General features: G+C 39.3%; 1 protein-coding gene across 1 annotated transcript in view; it reads right to left on the bottom strand.

Moving 5' to 3' along the window:
* SLC2A9 (solute carrier family 2 member 9) overlaps nucleotides 1–18,533 on the bottom strand; it is a 314,145-nt gene that overhangs the window by 87,520 nt on the left and 208,092 nt on the right. The window contains exon 14 of the mRNA XM_020992085.2: nucleotides 9,106–9,181. Within this exon, the coding sequence (XP_020847744.2) occupies nucleotides 9,106–9,181 (76 nt within the window). The remainder of the gene's footprint in view (nucleotides 1–9,105; nucleotides 9,182–18,533) is intronic.

Here is an 18,533-nt window from a genome sequence, read left to right as displayed (position 1 = left end):
GAAGAGGGAGAGAAATTTGAGAGAGGAAGGCTTTGTGAAATAATTGCCACCTGAGTTATTAATTAATACTGTAAAGGTGGGTTCAAAACCACCCTATCCGACTGTGGTCCCTTGACTAGGTGTTAATACTTTTTATTAACTGAATCAAATAATCACAGCTGAATGTGATCAGGGCCTGTACACCTCTTGGATTCAATCACAGTCACTATGTAAAAGGCTGTGTCATGTCCTAAGAAATTTGTATACAAGAGAGAAGCTGTCTCAGAATAAGGGAAGGAGAGACTATGAATATCTGGATGGGAGAGATTGGAGTAAGCATGGAACAAAGAGAGGACTGATCTGTGGAAGAGAAGTCGGCTACTTAGGAGCATCTTTGGCTCTGTGGGCAACCTGGAACAGAGGATCCAGGAGGAAAGAAGTCTCAGGAAAAAGCTCGGCGCTTTCTCCAACTCCCCATTCCAATGCTCATCTATGCACCCACTATAATATGTTCTGCTGTGCAATTACTCAAATGTTTCCAGTAAATTGAATTTTGCCTCAAGCACAAAGAGTCCAGGTGTTAATTAAAAATATAAATGTATGGTTAGGCAGAGAACTCATCCCTTGTCTAGGTGTTGGGAATTTTTCCTAAATGGGGACTGAGAGCAATTATGACTGCACTGAGAACTTTTCATCTAAAATAAACTCCCTAAAACCAAAGAGAAAGAAACTAAGTGGACCTTAGAGGCCATTGCATTGCTTCTTATACTTACGATGAGATAATTATAGTAACATGGTGATATATCACTGTTATCATTTTCTACTTGACTTCTGTACTAATGCAGTGAGGAGTTAGGTCTGGCTGAGTCTAGGATACAAAGGTGCAGGACTCTGTCCTAATGTATTATTTTAAATATAGAAGAAATACTAGGAGAGAAATATTTTCTTTCCTATTCCTTCAAATAACTCTGACAACTAGATAAAAAGGGGAAAATCCTATTTTCTTACTTTGACATGAACATAATTTATGAGTGATCAACAGCAATCTCATTCTTGGTAGCTAAAAATACACATTTCTCTTTTCTACTCTGCTTAGGAATGGATGGATGGATGGATGGACGGACGGATGCATGGATGGATGGATGGATGCATGGATGGATGGATGGATAGATGGATGGGTAAATGAATAGGAATAAAAAGCCATAGAATGTAACTGGGTCAGTATGATTGACAGAGAGCTCTGGGCTGAGAGTTGGGAGATCTGGGTTCTAGGCTTCACCTAACTGCGGAATCACTATGATGTTATTTAACCTCCTTAGGCTTCAGCTGTCAAATTGGGAATCAAAATATCTGTCCTACCTACCTCTGAAGTTAAGCAGTAGGAATAAATCAAACTATAGACCATAGAGTATTAGGCTGCAAGAGTCCTTTAAGGTATTTTAATACAAGCCCCTCACTTTACAAATGAGGTTATAGGCCTCAAAAGATTAAGTAATATAGCTAGTAAGTAACAGAATCTGGCCTGAGATATTTACCGAGCCCTGGGCCCTCACTTGTAAGGGTATATTCACCATGGCGCCTCTCCTCTGGGCTCCATCTTTTCCCATTTCCCTACCACCTCACAACTCTCCTTACTGTGACCTTCATCCATGCTGTATGACCTCTAGACACATTTTCAGGGAAAGAGCAAGTGACTTCTGAGACCCCTTCCAACTTTATCATTTAGCCAAAGAGGGTGTTACACGGATTAGAATAATTAAGAATTTGAATAATAAGGAACTTTAGAGGTGATTTAGTCCAACTTCATCTTACAGAATAGGACACTGGAAACCCAGAGACCTAATAGAGACTTGACTAACAACAAGCAGTAGAGGTGGGATTTGAACCCAGCTCATTTGACTCAAGAACCACTGTTTTTTTCCATTTGTTGTTCAGTTGTTTTTCAGGCATCTGACTCTTTGTGATCACATTTGGGGTTTTCTTGGCAGAGATACTGGAGTGGTTTTCCATTTCCTTCTCTAGCTCATTGTACAGGTGAGGAAATTGAGGCAAAGGAAGAAGGTTAAGTGACTTGTCCAGGGTCACACAGCTAGTAAATGTGTGAGGCCAGATTTGAACTCAGGTCTTCCTGACTTCAGGCCTGGCATTCTATCCACTGTGCCACCAAGCTGCCCTCTCTTTCCATCACACCATAATAAACTTCAAGGGGGCATCACAGGCTCATGATCTACAACTAGAAATAGAATTCAATCCTCACATTACATATAAGAAAACTGAGGTCTAGAGAGGTTAAAGTGAATTGCCTAGGGAGGGTCACCCATGTAATGATAATCAGAGATAGGATTTGAACCCAGGACCCTCACTTCAGAGTCAGTGTTCTTTTCACTAAACCATGTGGCCCCCCCCCTAATCTACGGAAGGTCCCCGATTAGGCTTCTGAGAACTTTCATACAATTTCACTTTCTACTTTGTACTAGAATTTTTCTTATTCTTTCTCTGCCATGCCTAACCTCTCCTATAAAAATACTCTGGGTAGATAAGGACTATGTCCTATTCAGTGCCACCCAACATCTACCATTGTGTTCTGCACATAGTAGACAGTTAATGACTGTTAAAATTTAATATTTCTAAATCAGCACCACTTCTTCAGTGTTCCCCTCAAACCCCATAACAATGGATCACAAACACATATCTGAATCTCATCATGTCCAGGTTAGGAATGGTGGCCATTTCTAAATCTTGGCCTCTAAACTTAGCAAAGGTGGCTTAGATGGTAGCAACACATAAGCATTTGGATATAAGCTTGAGTACAAAGGGGCATTTTTGACAGCATATAAAAATTCTTCCACTTTCTATGTTTAAGAAATATCATCTTTTTATTATACTATGTTATGAAAATGCTTGTTTTATTCCATAAATTAAAAATCAAATAAATAAAAATTAAAAAATAAAGAAAGATCTATCCCCTGGGTTGAAGGAGAGAATCAAGTTTATTCATTCTATTACTGCATTTGGAATAATAGATGCTGGGGTAGGAATCCAAGCTTTACCTTTGTCTACCTCTGTATGATTAGGCAAAGCATTTTCCTTCAGTGGGCCTCCCTCTTCCTCTTTTTTTTTTTCAAATGAAGGAATTGGAGATGATCTCTATGGCACTTCCCCACTCTAACATTCTGAGATTTCATGAGAGGTGACATCTTGTGTGGCTCTGTGTGGCTAATTAGTCTTTGCCTTAGTTTCACCAAGGACAAGTTTGCACACTGCCAAGAATGTGACAAAAAGAGTCTCCCCCTCAGTCCATTCATGACATGTTTGTAAAAAAATAACAGAGAAGGAAAGAAAGGCAGAGGGAAAGGTGAGAGAAAGAAAGAGGGGGATGTGGCTGCCAACTTTGGCAAACATCTTTTCTCTAAACCCACTGGGGACAAAAGTTTTCTGCAGCAACCTGGACAATCCTTTCCCGTTCCACAAAGCCCTGTAGATCAAGGGCCTTGAGGATTATTTATAACACAGGTTTTGGTTGTTCTTTATGAATAGTAAAGCATTTTCTTCTAGGCTCCCAGGTTCACAAACAGTGTTATCTTGCTAAATCTCACCACTTCTACCTCTCTAGCATCTCTCACATCCAGTTCCTTCTCTGTATTCATACAGCTGCCACCCCACTTTCAGACTCTCATCACCTTTCATCTCAATTGTAAAAGCCTCCTACCTGGTCTCCTTGCCTCAAGCCTTTCATCACTGCAGTAGATCCTCCATATGGCTGCCAAGAATTATTTTCCTTAGGTGCAGATCTGACCATGTCACTTTCCTACTCAAACTCCAGTGGCTTCCTGTTGCCTCAAGGACAAAATACAAATTCTCCTGTTTAGATTTTTAAAGCCCCTCACAGTCTGCTCCTACCTACCTTTTATAATCCTATTTTGTATTGCTCCTTTCCCCGTACTTTATGGTGCAGCCAAACTGGCTTTCCTCTTGTTCCTCACACATGGCACTGCATCTCTTGTATCTATGCCTTTGCACTGACCATCTCCTAGGCCTGGAATGCACTCCTTCTTCACCTCCATCTTAAAGAATCCCTCTCTTCCTTCAAGACTCAGACATCATGGTACATGAAGCCTTTCCTGATTCCTTAACTGCTAGCACTCTCTCCCCCTAACATCTTGTATTTGTTTCTCTCTCTCTCTCTATATATATCTATATATCTATATATCTATAGATATATAGATATAGAGAGATATATTTATATGTATATATATATATATGTGTGTGTGTGTGTGTGTGTGTGTCTCCCTCATCAGAATGTAAGCTCCTTGGGAAGAGTGATTATTTCTTTCTTTGTCTTTTAATCCCTAGTATGCAGCACAGTGCCTGGAACAAAGGAGGTGACTAATTAATGTTGTTTGATTATCTGATCGAATATGATGCTTTGCAGAAAGTATCTTAGAGAATAAAAAAAATGGAATGGTAGTAAGTCACAGAATATTAGGGCAGGACTAGCTATTACAGCATGAAATGTCTGAGCTGACAGGGACCTGAGAGTGCAGGACACAGAATGAAATGATGAATGGGACTTCAGAAGAAATGGAGACTTGCAAAACATCTTAGAACATTGAACTTAGGGTTTTCAAACTGCCCAAGGCCACCTACCTTAACTAGTCCCAAAGCCTCATTTTATGGATCCAAGTCATTTGCCCAAAGTCCCACATTGAATTCATGGAAGAGCTGGAACTAGAACCTGAGACCCTTAACCCTTGCAAAAATTGTGTTTTAGAAAGATAGCCCTGGCACAGTAGTGGCCAGTTTTTCTTAGATGCCTGGTGCATCCCACAAGTAGTAAGGGATGTTTAAAAAAGGTATTGCCTTTTTGTAGTGGAAATCTGCTGGGGCCACAGCTTGGCTTCACAATGACAGAATCCTGCTTATTATAAATAGTTCCACCTTTGCACAAGGACATTAGCACATGTGGAATAGGAAGAAAGGCCTGGAGTCAAATGCAGAAGAAAAATGTGATTAAGGAGACTGAGGGAAAGATTTGCTAGGAGGAGACTAGTTGGTAGGTTTTCATTCTATACTTTTATATGGAATATAGTCCCTCTTTTTTTTTTTTTGGCTAGGCAATGGGGTTAAGAGACTTGCCCAGGGTCACACAGCTAGTAAGTGTTATGTGTCTGAGGCCAGATTTGAACTGAGGCTCTCCTGAATCCAGGGCCAGTGCTCTATCCACTGTGCCACCTAGCTGCCCCTAGGAATATAGTTTTTTTTTAAAATGAGTATTATACAGGAATTAGAACTCAAACTGAAACTAAGGGTGGGCAAAGTTGGTGGTTGCCAGGATATAGAAACAGGAGAAAGGAAAGACTTCAGTATTTCAATACTTCAATAATGTATGTGTGTGTGTGTGTGTGTGTGTGTGTGTGTGTGTGTGTGTGTGTGTGGTGTGGGTGGGTGGGTGTGGGTGTGGATGGGTGGTTTTTAGTCAGTGCAGCATCCCTTCCACTAATCAGTCAACAAATATCTACTAAATGCAAGGCACTGTATCAAAAACTATAGATAAAAAGACAAAAATGAAACATTTCCTGCCCTCAGTTCCTTAAGGGAAAGCTCCCATGCTCTTCTGGGGAAGACACATATACACGTAAGACTATACAAATATGTGCAAAGGTAATGTACATTACAGTTGCCTGGTATCCTTATAGATGGTCTTCATGAGTTGCTAAGTCTGAAAATAATTTATCCCCTCATGGTTGAACTTTTGATGATGAGAAAACCTACAGGTACCTGAACTTGGGATGACACATACCCAGTCCCTTTATCTGACCCATACATGAAGCTTTCCCAGATTGGTAGAAGCCGCCATAACTTCTACTTCACAGATAAAATGCCTTTGAGAATCCAGAGTCACCAAGATAAATTCCAAATGGATACATGATTCAGACCTAAAAAGTGACATTAGGGGACCAAGGAGGAAATAAGCTTTTAGACCTATGGAGAAGAGAGAGTTCATGACTAGGTAAGTGATTGATAGGATCATGGAAGATTAAATGGACAATTCTGTGTATATTAAATTGAAGATTTTTTCATAAACAAATTGAATATAGTTTACATGAGAAGGGAAAGAGGCAACTGGGAAAAATCTTTGTAGAAAGTTTCTCTGACAATAGTCTCATATCCAAATTACATAAAGAACTGCTTAGAAATTACAAGAATTCAAGCCATTCTTCACTGGACAAATGGTCAGAGAATATGAACAGGTAATTTTAAAAGAAAGAATGAACTCCAAAATTCCTTTATCTGATAAAAATTTTTTTATCATTCTATATTTTCCTATGCCTTTAGATCCCAAGCACTTCTTTTTTTTAAATTTTTTTATTATCTTTCTTTTGGGAATCCCTTTCAGGAGGAGATCAGTAGATTCTTTCACTTTCTATTTTGCCCTCTGGTTCTAAAATATCAGGGCAGTTTTCCTTGATAATTTCTTGAAAGATGATGTCTAGGCTCTTTTTTTGATCATGATAGTCCAATAATTTTTAAATTTTCTCTCCTGGATCTATTTTCCAGGTCAGTTGTTTTTCCAATGAGATATTTCACATCGTTTTCTATTTTTTCATTCTTTTGGATTTGTTTTACAGTGTCTTGATTTCTCATAAAGTCACTAGCTTCCAATTGCTCTATTCTAATTTTTAAGGAAGTATTTTCTTCAGTAATCTTTTGGACTTCCTTTTCCATTTGGCCAATTTTTCTTTTTAGGGCATTTTTTTTCCTCATTGGCTTTTTGGACCTCTTTTGCCATTTGGGTTAGGTTATTTTTTAAGGTGTTATTCTCTTCAGTATTTTTTTGGGTCTCCTTTAGCAAGCTGTTGACTTATTTTTCATGATTTTCTTGCATCACTCTCACTTCTCTTCCCAGTTTTTCCTCTACTTCTCTTACTTGCTTCTCAAAATCCCTTTTGAGCTCTTCCAAGGCGTGGGACTGATTCATATTTTTCTTGGAGGCTTTGGATGTAGGAGCTTTGACTTTGTTGTCTTCTTCTGGTTGTATGTTTTGATCTTCTTTGTCACCAAAGTGAGATAATATAGCCTGACTCTTTTTGTGCTGCTTGCTCATGATCCCAGCGAATTACTTGAGTTTTAAACTCTTTGTTAAGGTAAGAGTCTCTAATGTGGAGAATGTATTGTCTCAAGCTTCAGGGTTGTACAGCTGTTTTCAGAGATACTTGTAGGGACCTGTAAATTTTCAGTTCTTGCAAGGTGGTATGATAAGGGGTGAGGTGTTTACTCCTTTCCTGGTCTGTGCTATGGTCTATTAGTGACCACAAGCACTCCTTTCTGTCCTGGAACTGTGAGGGAGGTTTCCTCTGCACAGCCGCTACAAGCTGCACCATGCCAGCACTCCTCCTCACCCCAGGACTGCCAACCAGAACTGTGACCTAGATTCAAGCATGGGCAAAGCAAGAAATTCCTGCCTCAGCACTGGCAAAGAGATCCCTGAAATCCTCCTCTGATCAACCACTTGATACCCCCTCAGTCTGTGGGCCGGAAGCTCAGGATGCAGCCATCATCCCGGTGCCCTCGCTCTGTGCTCTGGAACTGGCTCTGAGACCTAGCTCCTCTCTCACCGCAGAAACAGATTTTTCCCACTGACTTTCCAAGTTGTCTTTGGCTTTCTTGGGTTGAGAAGTCTGGAAACCACCACAGCTGCCCACAATTCAGTCCTCTGAGGCCTGCTCCAGGTTCTCTGTGGCATGCGTGCCCATGCCTCACTGCACTCCTCTACCCACGTGGCACGATATACCTTTCCAATCAACCATCCAGGTTGTCTTGGGCTGGAAATTTGCTTCACTCTGTCTTTTTGTGGGTTCTGCTGCTTTAGAATTTGTTTAGAGCCATTTTTTATAGGTATTTGAAAGGGTTTGGGGGGAGAGCTCAAGCAAGTCACTGCTTTCACTCTGCCATCTTGGCTCTGCCCCCCCCCAAACACTGTTCTTCATCCTCACTGGGACATCTATCCCTCAATACTTTACCAAACTATCAACAACCATATGAAAAAATGCTCCAAATAATTATTAGAGAAATACAAATTAAAGCAACTCTTAGATTTTACCTCACACTCATCAGATTGGCTAAAAGGACACAAGAAGAGAATGACAGATGTTAAAGAAGCTGGAGGAAAGTAGGCATGCTGATACACTGTTGGTGAATTGGTCCAGCTATTCCAGAAAACAATTTAGACATCCCTCAAAAGTTAAAAAAAATTGTGTATATTCTTTGACCCAGTGATACTCCTACTCCTACTCAAAGAGATCAAAGGACATAGTTGTACAAAAATATTGATAGCAGGTCTTTTTGTAGTTGCCCCAAACCGGAAACTAAAGGTGTATCCACTTACTGGCAAATAGTGCAATATTTTTGTGTTATGAGAAATGATGAAATGAACAGTTTCTGAGGAAACTGGGAAGAACTCTATGAACAAATGCAAATTAAATAAGTAGAACAAGGAGAATAAATTATACAATGACAATAATATCATAAAGAAAAATTACTTCAAAAGACTAGAACTCTAATCGATGTAATGGCCAACTATGAGTTCAGAGGACTGAAAATGAAACATTGCATTGACCTCCTGACAGGAAAGTGATGGACTTAAAATAAAGAATGAGACATATGTTTTTGGACATGGCCAATGTGGAAATTTGCTTTACTGGACTATACATATTTGTTATGAGGGTTTTCTTTTATTATATTGTTAAATTACGGAGGTAGTAAGAGGGAGAGATATTAAATGCTTGTATAGATGAATAATTGAATACATTTTTTATATTTTTTAATGGAATACATTTTTAAAAGAACCCAGGATCTCAAGCAAAGTCTTCCGTGATCTTTCCAGGTGTTAGTGATCTTTCCACCTCAACTGATCTTATGTTGACCTATCTGTGTACATCCTGTATCCTCCCAGTTGACCACAAATTCCTTGAGGTCAGGAAATTCTTAACATTTTTATCATTGCATCCCTAGGACTCAATACAGGGCCTTGCATGTCTTAGATGTGGAATGTTCCATGCTTCTATGAACTCTGGGGCTAGGTGTTGAACAACCAGAGTTTATTATAGGAAAGGAAAAGTCCCTTACCTGGCCCACTGCAGAATGAGGCAATTATGCTCAGGATACAGAAAATGCTCAGATAGGGGATCCAAGGAGCCTTGTCCTGAAAAGAAACATCACAACTTGATCCAAAGAGGAACCAATGAGATGAAACAAATGAGCCTGTTTCTTTTCCTACCATCCCGGCAAGATTTTGAATTAGGTTGTGTCTATGTGATACCAAGTTATCGATTTAATGGAAAAGCTAGAGCATGAAAATCAGTGAAAAGACAAATTAGTCAAACTGGTAGTTGGCCATCTTGTGGACATAGCATTTCAGATTTTCATTTTTCAACTCAAAAATATGGTGAAGACTGTCTCCACTCCAAAATTCTCAAAACATTTCACTAAGCTCCTTTGATTAGGTACTTTATTATTTGGAAATCATCATTTTCAAAATGTCATGTTGATGCTGGTACAAATCTTGCTCATTCTCCAAGTTCAGCTTGTCTTATGCTAGAGTAAGCTTTCTCTGCCCCCGCCCCCAACCCAGTTCACTTGATCTCCAATTTTTACTGAATTCCATTTAATATTTTGCAAGATCAAAGCCTTCTACCACTGGGCTCCACCCTACTTTCTGGTAATCATGTATACTCCTTCCCAACATTGTATACTTTAGCCAAACTAGACTTCACTCCACCAAATATTCCATGTGCCCTCCCGTCTATACACCCCATGTGTATGCTTTTCCCTATATCTCCCTCCATCTGATTTACTTGGTGAATTCTCACTCATCTTTTAAAAGCTAACTCAACCCTCTCCATAAAGCTTTCTGGTTGGAAACAATCTTCCTCCCTCAGACCTCACATAACATTTTGTCATGCACTTCTCTGATGAACAAATCATGTGTTATTGTGTATTACAGTTATCTATGATTGTATCTTTATGTCCTTATTAGACTATAAGTTCCATGAGGGCTGGGGCTATATCTTATTATCTTGGTTTCTCCCCCACAGCATGGTACAGTGCTCTGAAGACTGTAAACCCTTAATAAACATCTTGAATTGTTGAACTGAATGTCTTTTTCTCCTAGATTGTAAATTCTCTGACCAGAGAGATGACCCTTTACATTTCTGCTTTCCTCACAATGACGGAGTTAATTCAGATCTGGGGACACAGCAAGATTGGGTTTCTCTTGTACCAACTGCCTCTCTCTTCCACTTTAGGTTGTACTAGAGGAGTTAGAATATTTGTTGCTTCCCATTCCAGATTCTCCCTCTATCACTATTCCTTTGAAGTTTGTGCTTATATAAATTTACTTCCAAGTCAATTCCTGGTGGGATATCAGTGCCTGTCCTTCTCTATAACCTGACTTCTGCCATCATACGGGGGGACTTCAACATAGAAATTGATGTTTTCTCAAATATTCTGATTTCCCCATTCTTCAATCCACTCAATTTCCTTGACTGATTCCTTCATTCCACCTCAGCTACATACAGAGATGGTCATGTGTTTGTTCTTGCTGTCACCCACAAATGTTCCACTTCCATGTCAATGAACTCCAAAATTTCTTTATCTGATAATAATCTTTTATCATTCCATATCTTCCCATGCCTTGAGATCCTAAACACTGTTCTTCATCCTCTCTGGGACATCCACCCCTCAATACTTCCCTAGGGGCCATCCTTTATTCTCTTACTAGTTTCAACCAGCCTCTTAGACAATTGATTCTATTCTCTTTCCCCAATTCACTTGACTCGTTGTCATACAATGCTAAATCTCAATCCTGTATTACTTCTGTCATCCATCTTCTTTGTTCCTATTCACGTGTTGCTGAATAGAGTGAGAGTCACAAAACCATGCTGATTGGGTACATTAAATATTTATGTTATCTAGTCTCCTCTGGAAACTCATGGCATAAAGGAAATCCTGCTCCTTTCTAATTGATTGTCTATGCCATACATCATAATGTCTGTTTTGAACATTTTCATCATTCCTCAAGCCTTTCACAGGATCCCTTCCCCATTTCTTTTAACTGGGAACCTCATACTTCACTGAAAAAAATTAGGGCCATTTGCTGAGAACACTCTCTTCTCCCTTTTTCCTCATCTCACATCCCTCTGACATCATACTCCAGTCTCTGATGAAGCCTCACACATGCTTGATAACGTTCCTTTCTGTTTTCTTCAGAAGATTGCTTTTTCTGTCATCCTCATTCTCTCTCTACTCTTGTCTATAAACACCCTCAAGTTTTCCATATTCTTAAAAAGCTCTCATCTCATCCTACAATCTCCATTAGCTATTGGTCTATATCTCTCCTTCATTTCTCTACTAAACTTGAAAAAGTCATCGATGATCAATGATTTTACTTCCACTTTTCTAAACCCATTATAATCTGGCTTCTAACCTCATAATTCAATTGAAAATGGTCTCTCCAAAGTTGCCAATTCCGAATCTAATAGCTCTTCCTCAGTCCTCAACCTTGTTAACTCTAAGCAGCAGTTGATGGAGATGAACATCTCCTACTGAACACTCTTGCTCTCTGGGTTTTGATGGCATTGTTCTCTCTTTGTTCTCCTACTCATTTAACTAGTCTTTCTCAGTCTGTTTTGCTGGACCTTCAGCCTTGTCAAGTCCCCTAACTATGGTTGTTCCTCAAGGCTCTGTCCAAGGCTCTCTTCATTTTTCTATTCAGCCTCCTTTGGTGCTCTCACCAGCTCCCATGGGTTCAATAATCTTTATACAAGTAAGGATTCCCAGGTGTATATATCCAGCCCATCTTCATCCTCATGCTTTTGCACTGGCCTTTCCCCATCTTTTGAATATTCTCTCTCCTCAATATCAACTCTGGAGAGTCCTGGATTCCTTTATGACACAGCTCAACTGTTACCTTCTGCAGGATGCTTTCCAATTCCCCTAAACATTTGAGATTTCTTTTCTAGGCTTCCTTTCCTTCTAATCTGATATGTAACTTTTAATTTCTATGTTTGTTTTCCCTATTAGTATGCAAGCTCTTTGAGGACAGGAACTGTTTTTGCTTTTCTTTGTATCCTCATCACATTGCACAGCGCCTAGCACATACAAAACTCAATACATGTTTTCTGATTAATTGATTGATTGATGTGCTGAATTCGCCTTGGGCCCTGTAAAAGTTATTGACAGTCAGAGATCTTCACTCTATTCTTTCAAGCAAGTCAGGAAGAATGATACAGAAGAATGAATGATAGAGCTAGACTCAGAGAACCTAGTTTAAAATCCCAGCTCTATCACTTGGACAAGTGACCTGAGCAAGCCACTGACCTTTCTGAGCCCTCAGTTTCCTAATTTGTAAAAGAAGAGGGTGGGATTAAATGATCGTGGAGGTTCTTTTCAATTCTAATTCCTATGGTCCTATGATTTTACCTGGATTTAAGGATCAGGGAATGGGGAAAATATTCAGGCTAATTCCTTACACTGAAATACAACAACAAAACTTTCCCTTATTCCACTGAAGCCTTGTTAGGAAATGAAGTGTGAAAAAGCTAGCGTTGGACCCTGGCAGTGAGAGCAGTTTTGCAAGCAATCATATCATGCTATGGAGGAAACAGTATTTGATTTGGAGCTAGGAGGTGTGGATTCTAAGCTCATTATGGCTATCTATTAGCTGAATGATCTTAGGTAAGTCTCTTGGGCAACAGAGCATTTAGTCTTGTTGGGCCTTGCTTTCCTCATCCACAAAATACAAACATTGGACTAGATGTAGCTGGGGTTCTGCACAATGCAAAATTCTATGGAAATCTTTGAACTGGAAGTAGCCCTGAACTTAGAGTCAGTATGAATTTTGACTTGCCAACTTAATAGTTACATGACCTTGGAAAGGTCATTCATTTCCATCTCTTTTTTCATCTGCAAAACACTATATAAATAAAAGCTATTATTGACATCCAATAATGATTATGGTTGTACCAGGTTTGAAAACCCACATGAATCACTTCAGCCCTTTAAAACTCTCATATTTCAAAGAACTGATTACATGCATCAGTAAAACAAAGTCCCAAGAGATCTTCATTTCTTGTTGATTCTAACTTCCCCTCTCAAATCCTACGGGTCACAGCCGCAGGAAAATGAAAATTAACAAAGTTGACCTCAAATCAAACTGAGCTTGATGATAACCTTTTATGTCTAACATAATCAGATGGTAAATCTGACACATCATATTACTAACAAGCAGTAGATTTTTTCCTCATGCATCACTGTATTTTTAACTATACAATCACACCGCTGCATAGCTTCCTTTCATTAAATGGCAATATTATCTTTTTTTTTTTATCAGACACCACTGTATTATTATTGCCTTTTCCTGAAAACCTGAGGGACATTCAATAAATGAGAAATAACCATGACTTTCATTTTAGGGATTTCTAGTTCAGTTACTAAAATCATTTGTTGACTTACAGGGATTCTGTCATGTATTTCTCTTTTACCCTACAGTGCCCGGAAAAGAGCAGAACACACAGTAGATGATCCAAAAATAACTTTGGCTCCATTTAATTCCACAAGCATTTATTAAGAATCTACCAAGTTCAAGGCATCACACTACGTTCTGAGCATGCAAAAACAAAATGGAAAACGATTCTGGATCTCAGTAATAAAAAAGCAACGTGCGAGTCATTTTTAAGATCCATCTTTGAGCCACACAGAAAGCTCCTAAGGTAGGTACTATGGATATTTACATCCCTATCTTGTACATAAGAGAAGTTAAGTGATTTGCTAGGTGCACAGGTGGTAAATGTGGCCAGTTTTGAACTCCCAAGCCAACTACTACCACATCTACTACCACAAACTGTGGGGGCTTACATTTTGCTGGAGAACAGTGGGGACCATTTAAAAATTAATTGAATCGAAAGAAGAGAGGTCTTGGCTTCAGTCCAGCTTCTGGGCATTCTGAATTTGTCTCTTTGTTGTGAAATCACTTTCAAAGGGTTTGACTGGTTTTGACCTTGTTGGCTACACGACTAATAGGCATCATGACTGCTTCTGTCTCACCTCTGAACCTCTGCAAAATTTATGGCCTTTGTGGAGAGATGGCTCTCTCTCTTTCTTCTCATTCTTAAATCGTTCTCTCTCCTGTAGTCGTCTGAACATAAATGTTAGCATGGTAATTAGGGGATCCAGCAGAGACAGGGAAATGAGTAATTGTGTTGCCAATCTGGCATATGGAGGCAGCAATTAATTGGGATGGTTAAAGAGAAAGCAGGGTGGTTACTCTTGCTAGTGGAAGTAAGATCAGACACAGTCCTGGAGGAGGACACAAAGCAGTATTCCTCAAGGAAGGAAGAACTTGTACTCTCAGCTGTGCAGTGTAATTGACAGAGATATGGATTTTGGAGTCAGAAGAACTCATTTTGAATCTCAGCTCTGCCCTCTCCTACATGTGTGACCTTGGCCCAATTACTCACCCCTCTGAGTCTCAATTTCCTCACCTTTAATATGCAGATAAAATCACTTCCTTGTTTCCTTGGCAGGGCTAACATGAGGAGAGTGCTTATAAATTACTATAGAAATGTGAGCTGGTATGATTATAAGAGATTAATCTCCTCCTTCTGCCTTGTCTTTCAGTCTGTCATCTTTCACACTCTACCCAATTAATTTTCATTATGCACAGATCTGATTGTGCCACTTTAATGCCATCAATGGCTAGTCATTGCCCAGAGTCAAGGTCAAACTCTCTAGGCCCTACAATCTAGGACCACCTTACCTTGTCAGGCTTATCTCAGATCACTCCCTCCCAGATCCCCTGCACTGACTGGAGGGGACTACTTAGTATCACATACTAAGTATCACATATTGGGTATATACATATCCAATTCTTTCCAGACTCTAGACTTTGCTCACATGGTTGCCACTGGTATCTCCCAACCTCCACTCTCCTTCCCACACTGAAATGCTATCTATCTTTTAAAGTCAACCTTAGATTCACTCCCAAGATAAAACATGTATCTTTCTTCACATCTCACAATAGCCTTGACTGATATTTGGATAGATAGAATATGAAGGCATTCTAAGTACTCCCCTCACAACCACCTTGTAAAATAGCTGCTGAAAAGATTATTACTGCCATTTTACAGTTGTGGAAGCAGATTTTAAACAATGAAAGTGACCTGACCAGGACCACACTGCTGGTAAGTGTTAAAATTAAGATTTGAACTCGTCCCCTGCCTTCCGAATTAGTTTCTTTCTCTACCACAGTGTTTCTCAATGAACTTTCTATGAATTAGTTTATGTTATAATTATTTGTGTTTCATGGATCACAGATAACTGGGATGGAAATGGACCCATGGTTTCTCTGTTACAGGAAACTCCCAGGTGAGAAAACTCCTTTCTACCAATGCAAGTTAGCACTTATTCCACAAAGTGTAGTGTTAGAAAGTTACCTGGGGGGTCGAGTGACTTCCCTAGGGACATACAGCAAGCCTGTGTTAGAAGCAAAACTTGAACTCAGGTCTTCCTGAGGACAGTGCTCTGTGTCACACTGCTTCTCACAGATAACTATAACACAAAATAATGCGATACCTTCTTTTTGAAGTTATTTATGTATGTACTATACCCCTTGACTAGACTATAATATCCATGAAGGCAGGGCCTTTGTCTTATTTAAACTCCTTTATTTCCCCAGCACCTACCATGGTGCTATATATACAAGAGGTGCCTAATATATGTTTACCAAATTATTGTACTGAATTACTATCATCAATGATAATTCAAAAAACTCAAGACAAGTTAGTGACAAAAGTGCCTTCTGCTCTAGGGAAAAACAAGATTTCCTTATGTCAGGAACTTTGAATATTTTCATATACATGACAAATATTCTCTGTGTTGATAACATTTGCTCATCATATCTGAGAAAGAGGTTGTGAAATCAACATTTAAATGGCAGTGATTCCCCTGTGTCCTTGCCTCACTCTGAGGAAGTCAAAGAACTTCACTGATATTGAGCCAAGTTTTCCAAGCACCTGGGTTACTCCTTGTTTGAGAAAACTCTGTGGCAGGTGGAAATTCCTTATCTAAGATCCCTTTCTCCTCACTTAACCAGGGCTCAGGACCACCTCCCACAGTGAGTCCTGGCCAGCCTGCCTAGCAAGGAGCACTGCCTTCAGAAGGCCTTTGGCTTGGCACCAAGGCCCTGTCTTGTTGCTGGGGTCATGTCAGACAGATTTCTTGTCTACATCTTAACTTCATATTGCCCAAACATAGAAATTGCCTCAGGAAAATTCATGCTTTCTCTCTTAACAAAAGGTATACGATTCCCATTTAATAACAAAAAGCACTACAGTCCTCTGAAATCATGGCTGATCACTGCAATAATCACAATTATTATCTTTCAAAGTTGTTTGCTTTTATAAGGTTGTTGTTATTGTATAACTGTTCTCCTGTTTTCCTTTTTCTGAGGGGCGGGGGAGAGAGAGAGAGAGAGAGAGAGAGAGAGAGAGAGAGAGAGAGAGAGAGAGAGAGAGAGAGAGAGAGAGAGAGAGAGAGAGGGAGAGAGAGAGAGAGAGAGAGAGAGAGAGAGAGAGAGAGAGAGAGAGAGAGAGAGAGAGAGAGAGAGAGAGAGAGAGAAAGAGAGAGAGTATTGCCTATACTCTTTTGTTTGAACTCCTGAACTCTGGCTATCTAATGTTAGATATCCCTTTCTCCTCGTTACAAGGCAGGAAAATGCCTCAGTAGAGGTACATTGAAGAACATGCTTTTTAGCTAAGTCTCAGAACCTATTTTATTATAGTCATTCTCTGAGTGAGAGTAACCTACTTAATCTCTTCTTCAGCCTCCTCTTAAAATCCATAAACAGAGATATGACTAAGGGTTAGCGTGGAGATCCCCATCTTTCTGAAATATCCTAGGACTCATGCCCTAGGATTCCAGTTTCATGAAACAAATCACTTGACAGTCATGGGACTCATCCAAAAGGAAAACAAAAGAATAGAACCTGATACAATCAGAAGCTGTGCTCACAAATTTGGGGACTGTTTGAGATCCTAATTAACATCCCTAAACAGAATGATGCTCCCTCATGGAGTAGCTCAGTATAGCTACTGAGGCTAGCCAACAAATCACCAGTGTTAGTGGGCTACTCATGTCAACTTCCATTCAATTCAATACATCAAACATCCATGAAACTCCTGTTATGTCCAAGATATTTTGCTAGGCACTGAGGACATAGAAAAAGCAGAATTAGTCCCTTCCTTTAAGAAATTTACATTTAATACTCTGATAGATCCATGATCCAATTGGTCTTCCTATCACAAATCTCATATCACTCTAGTCCCTCCCACACACTACTGGCAAGGTAAATTTTCTTCAAATCAGTTCTGACACTGTGACAGTGTGGTCCACGCTTTTGTCCTGGATGCTTTCTCTTCTTGTGTTTTTATTACATAAATCTCTGCTGCTTCTCCTCCTGTCAGACTATTCCTTAATAGTCTCTTGTGATGATTCATTGCTCATATCATGCCCTCTAATGACATGTGAATATAACCCAAAGTTCTGTCTTGAGGCCTGTTCTCTTTGTAACACTCTCTCTTTCTTGGTAAGAGCTGTCATGAGCTTAATGATCATCTCCCACATCCATATATCCAGACTCAGTCTCTCTCCTGAGCTCCCCTCTGGTACCAACAATTACTAGACATTTGTCTATTAGACATTTCAAACTGGATGTCTCATGGACCTCACTATGTTCCAAGCAAGTCATTATCTTGTTCCTAAACCCCATGATTCATCCTAGCTTTACTTTTTTTTTTCTATTGAGGGTGCTACAATTTTTCCAATTATTCAGGTTCATAACATTAACATTATACTCAATGCCTCCCTCTCCCTTGTCCCACATATCTAATCAGCTGCCAAATCTTGCCTTTTTTTTTTTAATGAATATATGTCTTATAGCTGATCTCCTTTCTCTGCTTATATAGCCACAATCTATTTTAAGTCTATTCATCGCTTGCCTGGACTAATGCAATGTTTTCCTAATTGTTAGCCTGCCTCAAGTCTCTCACAACTCCAATGCATCTCCTACACAGCTGCCAAAGTGATTTCTTTTTTAAGCACAGATCTGACCAGGTCATTTCACTACTCAACAAACATCATTGGCTCCCTAGAATATCCTGTAGTATAAAATGGAAACTCCTCTGTTTAGCTTTTCGAGCCCTTAACAACTGGTCCTGAACATAATAGATAATCATAGTTATGATTGCACCAGGTTTTGAAAACCCCTGTGAATGACTTCAGCCCTTTGAAATTCTAATTTTTCAAATAAATGATTATAAGCAATAGAGATACAAAGTCTCAAGAGATCTTCATCTATTATTGATTCAAACTTTCTATCTCATATTTTATAGTTGATATATGATACATATTTTAAATACAGTTATATAAAACTTATTTTATGTATTATATATAAGTATACTATATAATAAATAGATAAATATTTGAAATAATATTTATTA

This window comes from Phascolarctos cinereus, unplaced genomic scaffold, assembly GCF_003287225.1.
Source record: "Phascolarctos cinereus isolate Bilbo 61053 unplaced genomic scaffold, phaCin_HiC Scaffold_9;HRSCAF=440, whole genome shotgun sequence".
Classification (NCBI taxonomy): domain Eukaryota; kingdom Metazoa; phylum Chordata; class Mammalia; order Diprotodontia; family Phascolarctidae; genus Phascolarctos; species Phascolarctos cinereus.
This window is presented reverse-complemented; position numbering and strand designations above follow the sequence as displayed.